This window comes from Littorina saxatilis, linkage group LG2 (genome assembly GCF_037325665.1).
Source record: "Littorina saxatilis isolate snail1 linkage group LG2, US_GU_Lsax_2.0, whole genome shotgun sequence".
NCBI lineage: Eukaryota > Metazoa > Mollusca > Gastropoda > Littorinimorpha > Littorinidae > Littorina > Littorina saxatilis.
Genome location: NC_090246.1, coordinates 89041030 through 89054453, shown reverse-complemented (window position 1 = coordinate 89054453; position 13424 = coordinate 89041030). Strand labels below are relative to the sequence as shown.

Below are 13424 nucleotides of genomic sequence, written 5' to 3'. Positions count from 1 at the left end.
TGAACCGCTAGACTGAGCACCCTCTGAGTGTGCGTATTGCAAAGGACCTGGTCTTGATGCAGAATCAACCAGTCGTCCAAGTAGGCTCTCAGACGCACACCCTCCTGCCTCACGAGGGCACAGAGCTGACGCACGACCATCGTGAAAATCCAAGGGGAGAGAGACAGACCGAACGGGAGCGCCCGAAACTGAAAGATCCTCTCTCCCCAGCGGAAACGAAGCCATTTTCTGTCTGCCACATGCATCAGCACGTGAAAATAAGCGTCGGTCAGGTCTATAGACGTGACCCAGTCCCCCGGCCGAAGGGCTTCTCTCACTGAGGCAGGCGTTTCCATCGTGAACTTCACGACACGCAGGAACCTGTTCAATGGCGACAAATCCAGAACAGGCCTCCACGCACCCGAGGCTTTGGGTACTACAAACAACCTGCCGTAAAAGCCTGGGGACCTGTGATCGATCACCTCCTCGATCGCGCCTTTTGAAAGGAGTGCAGCGACCTCTCCCTGAATAGCTGCTTTGGCCTCCGCGTCTCGCGGAAACACAAAAGGCGGCGGTATCCTGGACAGCGGTGCCTTCCCGTCTGCCCAGAGAAGACGAAATCCCGAACTGATCACCCCCAAAATCCACTGGCTGGACACCAAACGAATCCAGGCAGCGATGGCCCTGGAGGGGCCGCCCGCCACCACCAAGGTGGGGGCTAACGGGGCGATCTGCTCGGGAAGACATCATTGGGGGTGAGGCTTACGCCCCGACCCCCTAGAACCACCAAACGAACCCCTCTTCTGATAAGGGGCGCCACGCCCCCTGCCTCGAGAAGAGGAGTTCTGGTTCTGACTCTTGCCACCGCCCGAGAACGAAGGCTGAGCCTTGTTCTGCTGCTGAGGCTTACTCTGTGGTTTTTGAAAGCCCTGATGGGCGATCCTGGCAATCGCCAAATCCCTAGCGTCCTGGGTCTCTTTTTGCAACGCATCAAGAGACGAACGACTTATCAGTGAGCCGTCCTCAAAGGGGGAGAACCTCAGACTATCGATAGTCCCCTTGTCCCTGATCTTTGAGCCACTCAGAAAGGCAGCTCTGCGCGAAAGAATCGCATGAGTGTACAGCTTGGCTGAAAGCCCCATTTGCTCACGAGAGACCCTGGCTAAGGTAGCCAACAGCGTTGTAACGTCTTCAGCAGAAGCGTCATAACGAAACTCAAAAGGCTCAAGACTTGACGCAATCGACCTTGACAAAGAACGTTGCAGTGACTCAGAGACCGAGGCCAATTCTAACAGAGATCTCCCTGTCTCCTCTAGCGCCAACAGAGAGCCCTCCGCGTAGGGCACAGGCCTGTCTTTGCTATAACCGTCTTCCCTGAGAGACGCCAGATCCGGTGTAACAGGCAGAGCCGCTCTAGGAAGAGCAAAAGACTCCACCAAGTCAACAGGCTGCGGCCCCAGCCTGAAATTGCGGAGAGCCGCTGCACCAGGCACCACTTGACCTGTCTGAGCCAGCCACGACGTGGCCGAATCAGGTGCATCCCCATGTTGAACCAACAAAGGCATCGGGGCCACCTGACTATGCGACTGAGAATTCTTCTTCAAAACTTTCGACATCTCATACGCAACAGCGGGCGATTCGAGAAACTTGAAAGAACATTTCTTCTCTTTCGCACTGCGAAAGTCTCCAAGTGCAGAGGGAGGAGGAACCACAAAAGACTTAGATTCCACCACCCCCTCTTCAAAATATCTTGAAGCCGTCTCAGCCGCAGATGCCACTGCATCAGAAAGCCTAAACGGAATCTTGAATTCGGTACCTTCGACTGCTGCGGAAGCACCGTCTTCAGAACAGCCGTCCGGCAAAACCATGCCATCCGTCAGCTGGCCCCCTGCTTGACTGCCATAGTCAAACAAAGAGCCAGCCACACTGCCCCCTTCCTGCCCCCCGGGCGGAAGCGAAAGACGCGCACCCGTACCACAATCTAAAGAAGCGGTTGGTTGCGACAAATCTTCCGTTCGCTCTCCAAGGTTCTTGACCGCCACCGACCTGCTGCCAATGCAGTCAGAGCCAGCCTCAGCTTCAGAACTTTCACCCACAAAGCCAGAGCCCGGAGTTACTTTCTCTTGGAAACGCTCTACCCTTTCTCCGGAGAACCCGGATACTTGGGTAGAAGACATACCTTTAATGTGGCGAGAACCACCAGCAGCCGGGCCGCACGCCACCAGAGTAGGCCTGGTACCATCCTGAGACGCATGAACCTCAGCCCGAGTAACAGTGGCCGAAGGCAAAGGGCGAACGTCGGCCAGAGACGACACACCAGCCACACCCGCAGGCAGAGACCGGAACTCCGCCCGCGTGGACGCCACCTCCTCCGCCAAAGACGAGACCTGTGAGCTTAAAGAAAGTAACAGAGACGCCACGTCCACAGACGCAAGGCCGGGAATCACAGACACCGAAGCCGCCTTAGCGGGCTTATCAGCACGAGACAACTTGTCTAAAGTTTTATCAGTGGGCTTATCAGCACGAGACAACTTGTCTAAAGTTTTATCAGTCACATTCGCCGAAGTAGGCATGTCAATCAAAACATCGGTAATCTTTTGCAACGACGGTTCCAGAACCGAAACATGTGCCTGGCCGGGAGCATAAGCTTTCCTAGGCGTTTTCTTAGAAGGCGAAGACTCAGCAGCTACTTGCTTAGACGAGTGCCGCTTCTTGGCGCTATCCGCCATGACCAAAACAACTCACGAAAAATTTTGTAAACAAGAAAATTTTCACAAGTTCAAATTACAGGTCAAAACGCCCACAAACACAAGCAAAAAACAAGAACGACCTCACCTCAATATGTAGAGAAGCGAAGACAAGCTAGAAGAAACCAAGAGGTAAATGACCAAGTCCGCAGACGAAGTGTCAAAAGGCTGAACACAGCCAGAGCGTACAAAAACGCGACCAGTCTCACTGCTCGCTGAGTATGGAATGATGCATATGGAGGCGTATGCGCGCGCATACGGAAGTCGGAAGTATGTATTAATATGGCCTTATGGGATTGGTCACTCTTTTTTTAGAGGGGCTTCCCTTGGTTACCAAGGGGATGCGTACAGCGTTACCGGCACTGAACTAGGGTTAATTGCTATATGTGAGTTGGGTAAGATATGTAATTTAATGCACAGAATCTAAATCATTTATCACTCGGAACATCATGTAACCCTATCCTTCCCACCAGAGTTAGGATAGAGTTCCTGACACACAAAAAGCACAGAATCAAAGTTATTTATCACTCGGAACATCATGTAACCCTATCCTTCCCACCGGTGTTAGGATCGAGTTCCTGACACACAAAATGCACAGAATCTAAATCATTTATCACTCGGAACATCATGTAACCCTGTCCTTCCCACCGGAGTTAGGATCGAGTTCCTGACACACAAAATGCACAGAATCTAAATCATTTATCACTCGGAACATCATGTAACCCTATCCTTCCCACCAGAGTTAGAATAGAGTTCCTGACACACAAAAAGCACAGAATCAAAGTTATTTATCACTCGGAACATCATGTAACCCTATCCTTCCCACCGGAGTTAGGATCGAGTTCCTGACACACAAAATGCACAGAATCTAAATCATTTATCACTCGGAACATCATGTAACCCTATCCTTCCCACCAGAGTTAGGATAGAGTTCCTGACACACAAAAAGCACAGAATCAAAGTTATTTATCACTCGGAACATCATGTAACCCTATCCTTCCCACCGGTGTTAGGATAGAATCCCTGGTACACAAAAAGCACAGAATCGAAGTTATTTATCACTCGGCACAGCATGTAACCCTGTCCTTCCAACCAGAGTTAGGATAGAGTTTCTGACACACAAAAAGCAGAGAATCAAAGTTATTTATCACTCGGCACAGCATGTAACCCTGTACTTCCCACCAGAGTCAGGATACAGTTCCTGACACACAAAATGCACGGAATCAAAATTATTTATCACTCAGAACTAAGGAAAAAATGTAATCAAAATTATTTATGACTAAGAACTGAACATGTCACTTGACCAATTCCAAACCAGATTCAAGAATAATTTCAAGTCTTTATCATGACTCAGACAAATTTAACATGCCATTTGACCAATTCCAATACACATTTAAGGAATAATTTCAAGTCTTTATGTGTCAATGACCAACTAACATCAATGACCAACTAACAACAACTGGCATAAACTGTTAGTTGTGAAAAAAAGTGTTCATGAAATTGTTAAGACAGCATTCTGAAGAGAGCAGATCATCGATGATACAAGCACATTTCACAGTGAGAATTAACAACATACCATAACTATTATCATTTTTTTTAATAAAAGATTGAACATTTTTAACATGCAAAAACACACACACACACACACACACACACACACACACACACACACACACACACACACACACACACACACACACACACACACACACACACACAGAGAAAGAGATCAGTACATACGCTATATCTCCATCAAAAGAAGCGAGAGATCCTGTGCTGGACTTGGAAATGGTTGACACAAAATCAGCAGACGTGGCGGAAAACACTGACGTTGCGCTGGTCACGCTTGACTGAGCCTGAAGCACTGAGCGCACTCTGTCGCCGGAACTGTCCGAACCATGTGACCTCCTCTGCAGCAACTCTGCGACATCAGGTCCTTCTCTTCTTTCAAACACTGGGCTTTCTGTTTGATATAATGACAGCAAGGTTATTTGTGTGGCAGATGTATCAAAACTAGCTTTCGTTACTGATATCCGATTAAATGTGTTAGTACATGGGAAGTAAATAAAACAAAGAACATGAATGCTTATTTTGAAGCATAAGGTGCACATATATAGCACAATGCCAAAAGTCAAGCAAAGTTCAAAAAGACGTCATAACGTAAAGAGTAGAGTAAAAAAAATAAATCTATCAATTCTTCTGCATTAGTCCAGAAGAAGTGACAAAGATTTGAAGAACGAAGTTTGTCTTGGTGACTTCAACATATCAGCAGTAGAAAATTAGTGATGAGATCACAGCCAGGCTGTGCATGTATTGGTATTGTTTATCATTCTAAAAAAAAGGAGTTAATCTGTGCAAGACATGCCTTAAAACTTTATATCCAAACTATTAACTGAATATAAACTACTCACTGCTCAATCACACATCGATACAAATGCATCCCTCATCCCCCCCCCCCCTCCCCCCAAAAAAAAAGTCCCATGATAAATTCACCAAACAACTAAAAACCAACCAACAAACAAAAGCAAGAAAAACAAAACAAATACACAAAAGCAAACACACAAAAACAAACAAACAAACACACATACACTAACCTGTAGCAGTGTCAGTGTGATGTGAAGCCGTGCTGGAACTCTTGTCGTCTGTGGTGTTACTGCTGCTGGCACTTGTGACGCTGCTATGGCGACAGGATTTGGTCTCTGAGCTGTCGTCATCATCAAAACTCACTACGTTTGCCATTTTCTTCTTCTTTTTCTTCTCCTTCTTTTTCACTGAAAACAAGAAAACAGTATCCGAATTAATGGTGAGAATACACATGTGAACTGGTTAAACATTGTTGTTCATTCAGACAGTACTACACTCCCAGCACCAAGAAAATCTGACTTGGTTCAGGGCCTGTGGCAGAGTGGTGATGAAGGGGAAATATTTTTAGAGCAAGAAGGAAATGTGCAAACCTGTTGTTCATTCTTTGGGATCCTCTATACAATATTATCAACTTGTAAAGACACACACACACATGCACGCACACACACAGTTTGATTAGCATGGTCTATTTGTTGGTTCGGTGAATGGTGGGTTGGTTGGTTGCTGTGCCTGCTAACAGATTTTTCCTTACTTCTTTTTTCATGCACATTTTGCTGTTGTCAGAACATGCAGATTTAAAAAAAAAATTAACTGCCCTGACAAAGGTCTAAGCAAATGATACTAACCAACGGGTGACGCATCCCCAGCAATAATCGCTCGTGGTTCATCGTCTGTGGTGCCGGCGATGATTACCTCCCCTCCATTGCCCACGTGCACTGTGTTCTGGTACCCCTTGTTCAGCTCTGGCCGGTCGATCGTGATAGCAAACAGGATGGAACCCAAACCTGAAAAAAGATGTTGTATACAATGGAACCCCCCTTTTAAGACCCTCCAATTTAAGACCCCCTCCCTTGTAAGACCCTGTTTTCTCACATTTTTGGCTCACGTAAGTGTAGCCTATGCGATCGTAACTTTGTCTGTCTGTGCGTTTGTGCGTGTGTGTGTGTGTTTGTTTGTGCGTGTGTATGTCTGTGGTAGAAACTTTAACATTTCGTCATTTGAAGACGTCACATTATGACGTAAGAGGGTTAGACGTCACGCGAAGGAATTACTGAAAGTCTCGGTCATTGTTATTTTGAGCGGGCCGAGACTAGTTGGCAGTCGTGTCCCTGTAAGTAGGCTACATGCAGACAGACAGATCTAGATCTAGTGTCTCGCTTTCTTGCACAGTGTCACCTATGCTTACTGTGTGTGTGTGTATGTGTGACGGAGTGATTGAGTTTGTGTTACTGTTTGTCGATTTCTTACGTGAGCCTTGAAGGCTTCGCCTCTTGTTCATTCATAGCCTTTGTAAATTTACCCCAATTTCAATACTCGCTCTATCTTAAGACCCGATTTTCTCCACTTTTTTTTTTAAAGGGGGTACCACCACTGTTGTTGTTTTGAACTCAAATGTGTTGTTTGTAAATCTGATAATGATTTCTTAACAAATCTTCATTACTTACAATCAGTACGTACACTGTCAAACAGTAGCTTAGACTTATAATTATCAGTTGTGCCACACAATTATGCAGGCGTTTTGAATTTGGTTACTGTATTGTAAAAATCATACATCTTTATCACATGCTATTCTTATCATATAGATCCAGAGCTTTAGCAATGACAAAAACCAAGCTCGAAGTCATAAATTCACATCTATGAACTTTAATACAGCGGCATGATAATGTTGTTTTTGTTTTGCATAGTAATTAGTATTTGGGGTCTCTAGCTAACACAAAGGTATAGCAACATCTGTCATTGTTCTGCTTGACTGACCTGCAGACATTGTTGGCAGCATGCTGTTGCGCTCTTGGTCACACATAAATGCCCAGTCATGATAATAATGCCTGTAACACAAAAGATACATATTAGGCGGCGCTGCTGTGTAACAGAATCCAAATTCATTCTGACAGGTAAAGTAATCCAATCAAAAATGTAAAAAAATGGTTAGTTTAATGAAAAAAACAAAACATTTACAAGCAACTTGACCAAACGGTGGATAGACAAGTAACACATGTAACACACACAAAAATGCCTACCCCCCCAACCGCATCATTCATATCCTGACAAGCTGATCTACAGTTCCATAACAAAACAATAGCAACGACGGGACAATGTAAAAACAACTCTAAAGTAACTGATACAAATTCTACAAAAATGGGCACCAAAGATGCTTGTTTATTTTGCCCACATTGTGTACCTCACGGAGCAACCGATTTAGACACAACCATCATCGAACGCTGAAGAAGAAGAAGAAGCTTGTTTATTTACCTGACTATATCTTCTTTTTCAATCAACATGTGCATGTATCGCTCCAGTGAGTGCTCGTTGAGGCACGCCCGTAACCACGCTCTGCCGCGCCCCATGTCTGTGGTGATCAGTTTGAGGGTGTTGAAGCGCTGCACCTCATGCTTTGTCAGGTGTTCCTTCACGTACTGCCAGAATGCTGAAAACAAGACAACACCGTGGGCAATGTGATTAAAAAACATATAGACTGCTAACGTTCCCAAATTCTCCCCCGAAATCAGCGTATGCTGCCTGAATGGCAGGGTAAAAACCGTTGTATACGTAAAAATCCACTTGTTCAAAACATGAGTGAACATGGGAATTTCAGCCCATGAACGAAGAAGAAGAAGAAGAAGAAGACAAGAGTACCCAAATTCAGAAAAAAACAAGAATTGTAGGTTAGGCCAAAAAAAAAAATAGGTCTGTTTACGGTAACCCGATCGACCCTGGTTTTTAGGCCCGACCCTAATCTTTTTTTTGGATCGTCTGAAAAAAAAACACAAAAAAAAACCGCATCCAAAATAGAGCTGTTTGCGCTCAAACAGCAGACGACAGAAGGGAGGTAAGCTCAAAGTACTGTTTATAGTTATGTTGGGCAAAAACAGGGATTGATGAAAAGAAATTAACTGTGAAACATTATAGAGAGGGGAGAAAAAAAAAAAAAAAAAAAAAAAGGAAAAAAAATAAAAAATACACAAAAAAGCCGACCTACCTACCGACCCTATTTTTTCACCCTATGTTACCGTAAACAGACCTTTTTTTTTTTGGCCTTATCGGAACGTCATTGACAAAACAAAACAATGCATTTACAGTATGTCAACCTGAGTGATCTTTTAAGCACACAGACAGACAAACACTTATGATACAAATAATGAACTTTTCTCAAAATCGTCGAGGAATCTCGCAGCCGCATGCACAATGCCGGCGAAGTAATCAATGGTAATTTGTGGGTAATGTGGGAAAGTGTGTGATAAGATGTGAGGATTGAAGGATGGGTGGCCGAGTGGTAACGCACTTGCGCTCGGAAGCGAGAGGTTGCGTGTTCGACCCTGGGTCAGGCCGCAATTTTCTCCCCCCTTTCCTAACCTAGGTGGTGGGTTCAAGTGCTAGTCTTTCGGATGAGACTAAAAACCGAGGTCCCTTCGTGTACACTACAATGGGGTGTGCACGTTAAAGATCCCACGATTGAAAAAAGGGTCTTTCCTGGCAAAATTGTATAGGCATAGATAAAAATGTCCACCAAATACCCGTTTGACTTGGAATAAAGGCCGTGAAAGGTGAATGCTCGCCTAATAGGCTACTAAGCTTTACTGGCCGATGTGAATGCGTTATATATTGTGTGTAAAAAATGTCTGTTTGTCTGTCTGTCTGTAAAAAATTCCATTTCAAACGGCAGAAATTAATATGTAAGCGCCTAGGGCTATATCTAGATTAGGCGCATAAAAATGATCACAATAATAATAATAATAATTATAGCTGACAGCGGTATGGGTACAGTGGAAACACCTTTTTATGACCTCCAAAAGTCTGGGAAAATCATGTATTAACAAGTCGCGTAAGGCGAAAATACAACATTTAGTCAAGCTGCCGTACTCACAGAATGAAACTGAACGCACTGCATTTTTTTTCACCGAGACCGTATACTCGTAGCATTGTCAGTCCACCGCTCGTGGCAAAGGTAGTGAAATTGACTAGCCAGAATAGCTCGGTAGTGGTTGCGCTGAGCAGAATAGCACGCTTTTCTGTATCTCTGTTCTTTTTCACTTTCTGAGCTTGTTTTTAATTCAAATATATCACATCTATATGTTTTTTGAATCAGGAACCGACAAGGAATAAGATGAAATTGTTTTTAAATCGATTCCAGAAATTTAATTTCAATCATAATTTTCATTATATTCAATTTTCAGAGCTGGGTTTTAATACAAATATGACATATTTAAGCTTATATGTATTTGGAATCAGATAATGATGAAGAATAAAATGAAATTGTTTTTGAATCGTTTTATTAAAAAAATAATTTTAATAACAATTTTTAGATTTTTAATGACCAAACTCATTAATTAACTTTGAAGCCTCCAAGCTGAAATGCAATACCAAAGTCCGGCCTTTGTCAAAGATTGCTTGACCAAAAGTGCAATCCATTTAATTGAAAAATGAGGGCGTGACAGTGCGGCCTCAACTTTCACAATAAGTCGGATATGTCATCAAATACATTTATCCAAAAAAAGAAAAAACGTCCGGGGATATCATACTTAGGAATTCTCATGTAAAGTTTCATGAAGATCGGTCCAGTAGTTTTCTCTGAATCACTCTACACATACACACAGACGCTCATACACCTCGACCCTCGTTTCGATTCCCCATCTACGTTAAAACATTTAGTCAAAACTTGACTAAATGTAAAAAGGAGGGAATCTTAAAATGGATGTAAATTTACAGACGTTAAAAACAGAAAATCTGAAGAAGCAAGGTTTGAATGCTACTTTTATCACAAAAGCCCCCCCCCCCCCCTTAAAAGCACACAGACATCCCCCCCCCCCCCCTTTCACATACATCACACACAAACGATTGTGACATATGAAACCTGGTAAATAAATGAACGCATTGTCAGTATTATTACTATTAAAGACAAAAGTTACCTGGCTCGGTGTCCATGTGTTTCACTTCAGAGAAGAAGTCGGACATTTTCCCCAGTCCAGCTCTCTCTGTCATGTGTCTGCAAACATGAAACTACAATCAAGGCACAATTATTACAATCTATTCATATAAGGCTTGTTCTGTTCCTATGCTTAGTTGAATGAAGTCTTCTCCCTAGCAACAGTATCCATTCAGATCAGCAGCACTCATTTGCTCTGTTTGTGTGTGTGTGTATTATTTTTGATGCTAGTTAAACATTCTTCGAAAGAAAAGAAGTAAGTGCTGATAATAAATCATTTTGATGCTAGTTACAGTCTTCAAAAGAAAAGAAGTACAGTCTTCTTAACCCTTAGGCTGGATATGTCGCGCTACTTTAAGTATACTGTCACCTGGTTGTCACGACATATGTCGCGCTACTGGCTCAGTCTGTTTGGTCGGTTCCGATTACCTCCCATGGATGCGAAAACCTATATGACCGTTTTTCTTTATTTTTCTCTCTGTTAATTCACCAGTGGCTATGTAACATGTGTTACAGATTTACCCCAGTGTAAGGGTTAAGAAAAGAAGTAAGTGCTGATAATTAACCACCAGAAATGTTCATTTTTAGTGAGTGATTTTTCCCCTCAGGATGTGAAGCCTACTGAAGGCATACTAACCAATAAAACTAAGTCAAAGTGTCTGGTGCAGTGGAGGTACCTGAGAGCAGAGAGAGCTTTGTTGTTTTTCTTCATCCCATGTTGCAAGGCCGCTTCAAACGTAGCACACAGACATGATACCCTGGACCAACAAAAATGAAGGTAAAAAAACTAATACAAAAAGAACCCCAAAACTGATGGCAAACATTAAAACTTCTTGATTTCCCAGAAGTTGAACTGAGCACATATATCTCTCTACCTTTCCATCAAAACTAGACAGTTCCAAAATGACCATTCATTCTACAAACAGCACACCATTTTTAAATTTTGTTGTTGTTACAGACTCCTTGATTTATAGCAGTAATAACTCAACAAAGACAACCAGAGCCCAAGAATTGGTGAAAACATGTTTTGACATTGGGTCACATGTATTTCTGCACCATGATCTGTTAAGAATGTGATAACAAATCTCATTTGCATTTCTGCCAAGATTATAAATACAAGGTGAAAAAAAAGAGAAAAAAAAAAGAAGAAGACATATGATAAGACAAATAATCAAAGAACTAGAGATTACAAACAGTGCTCTAAAAAGATAATCATATGTATACATGAGTAAGTCACATTACTAAGTCAGTATGTGACCGTCACAAATACAAGACGTAATCATTCTATCACTATCAGCGTTACACTTGACATTCTTACCTGCTATCTGAATCAGTGGCAAGCTCGGAACGACCTCCAAAGCGAACTTGACACTGACACAAAAATAATTAGGTGAGAATGAGACAGCCAGACACTGATACTGGGCATTAGTGTACACAAATCAAATCAAGGATACACCGCAGTAATTCAAGAACAAAAACAAAAACAAAAACAACAACCAATGAACAAAACTAAAAAGCATGGTAATAAAAAACTAATATTGTGAACATTAACCTGATTAAGTCATAAAACCAAGTTAAAGAATTATGCACATAGCTCCTTTTCATCTGTATATATATATAGGACTATCACAATATTTTGTACATGAGCAACTCCCAAAAGGTGCCCAAGAGGACAATGAATTTTCATTTTGGGTTTCTCAATATGTCTTTTGTATTTTTGTTATGTTAAAATAAACTTAAATGATTTAGTGTTTGATGAGTTGCTTGTAAAACTGTTTCTCGTGATGCACAACATTTTCAGTGCTAGAATATAGTTCATTTTAATTAAAAACCAAGATTAAAAAACATTTTTTATATAAGCATTTGATGGACTCTTTTTATTCATGGCCAAACAAAGTGCTCACAGATCATGTTCCTTGAAAATTGTCATCATGTATGTGTCACTTCACTAGAAACAGTTTTTCACTTATGCCACAATGCATTCCACAAAAAATAACAATTTCTTTCTGATCAAACTTTTTAATATCCCATTTTGTTCAAATTAACATATTTGTCTGCAAAAGATACAAAGGTTTGAGTGAACTTTGATATCAAAATTGGCTAAACCTCTGTTTTTTGTGACAAACCAATGCATTTAAGTCACACGTCACAAGAAACAGTTAAAGTAACACAAATCCTTTATTCACAAACATGGGGAGTGGAAGCAGCACCAAATTAAGCAATGTGAAGAAGCTTAATAAGAAAAAAAAAAATTCTAATCATAAACCCCTTTGTTGAAAAAAATAGTGTCACGTGTTGTCACTTGTAACGAGAAACATCTGAAATTATCCACAGCCATTATTACACACAGTCGTGTGCTTTCGTTTTGTGTAACTTCTTGATCAGAAACATTTTTAGATCAAAAGAAGCAGTTAATTAGATAAAAGTAATGGATTTACAAAAATGCGTTCTTTCTTGTGACATGTTATTTTGATGTGACACGATCACTACACTGAACTTAATCAACGCCTTGTCGCCATTTCGCTTGTCTTCCGGGAAGTCGTTTTTCGGCATAAACTACTATGCGGTTGATGTAAATGTCGTTCTCGCCATTAGAAAACGAAAGTAATATATAGTAACAGCAGTGCTGTTTCTTGTGACATTTGTGATGTAAATTTTGCGACCCCCCCAATTTTATTATTTTTTTAATCATGAAATCATTGTGTCCATTGACTGCCATCCTACCCCCTGTTATGAGGAGTAGTTTTAAGGCCTCATTCTGGGCTGCCTGATTTTGATTACTTTGGACAAAGAAGAAAATGGACAGTGACTGAGTGTGACGTGAAACTGTACATTTTCAAGTGTTAATCTAATCATTTTAACATGTATTTTTTAAACAAAAAAGTGTTCCAGAACGTAGAAGCAACTTTATTTAACATGTTACATTACTTAAAATAAAAAGAAAACAAGTATTTCATTATCAAATGTAAGCTTTTCTGATCACATAAAAAAAGTGGAAAAAACCCAGCAAAAATTGGGGGTAAATTTATGTTTGAAATTCAATAAAAAATAGTAATACAAAAGTATTTGCTACAAATCTTTGATATCATTACATTCAAACATTTCAGATAACAATGAAAGCAGCTTTATTGGTATTTTCTCACAAAAAAAGTATGTGTGGATATTTTAAAAATGTCATCTGACAGGGGGCTCCT

At 41.6% G+C, this 13424-nt stretch overlaps 1 protein-coding gene across 1 annotated transcript in view; it reads right to left on the bottom strand.

Annotated features, from left to right (window-relative positions):
• Positions 1 to 13424, bottom strand: part of LOC138960078 (sorting nexin-29-like) — a 60151-nt gene that overhangs the window by 44471 nt on the left and 2256 nt on the right. Inside the window, exons 3-10 of the mRNA XM_070331808.1 lie at positions 11549 to 11601; positions 10908 to 10988; positions 10214 to 10290; positions 7560 to 7734; positions 7065 to 7135; positions 5936 to 6094; positions 5321 to 5497; positions 4467 to 4689 (exon numbers count right to left, since the gene is read on the bottom strand). Coding sequence (XP_070187909.1) covers positions 4467 to 4689; positions 5321 to 5497; positions 5936 to 6094; positions 7065 to 7135; positions 7560 to 7734; positions 10214 to 10290; positions 10908 to 10988; positions 11549 to 11601 — 1016 coding nt within the window. The remainder of the gene's footprint in view (positions 1 to 4466; positions 4690 to 5320; positions 5498 to 5935; positions 6095 to 7064; positions 7136 to 7559; positions 7735 to 10213; positions 10291 to 10907; positions 10989 to 11548; positions 11602 to 13424) is intronic.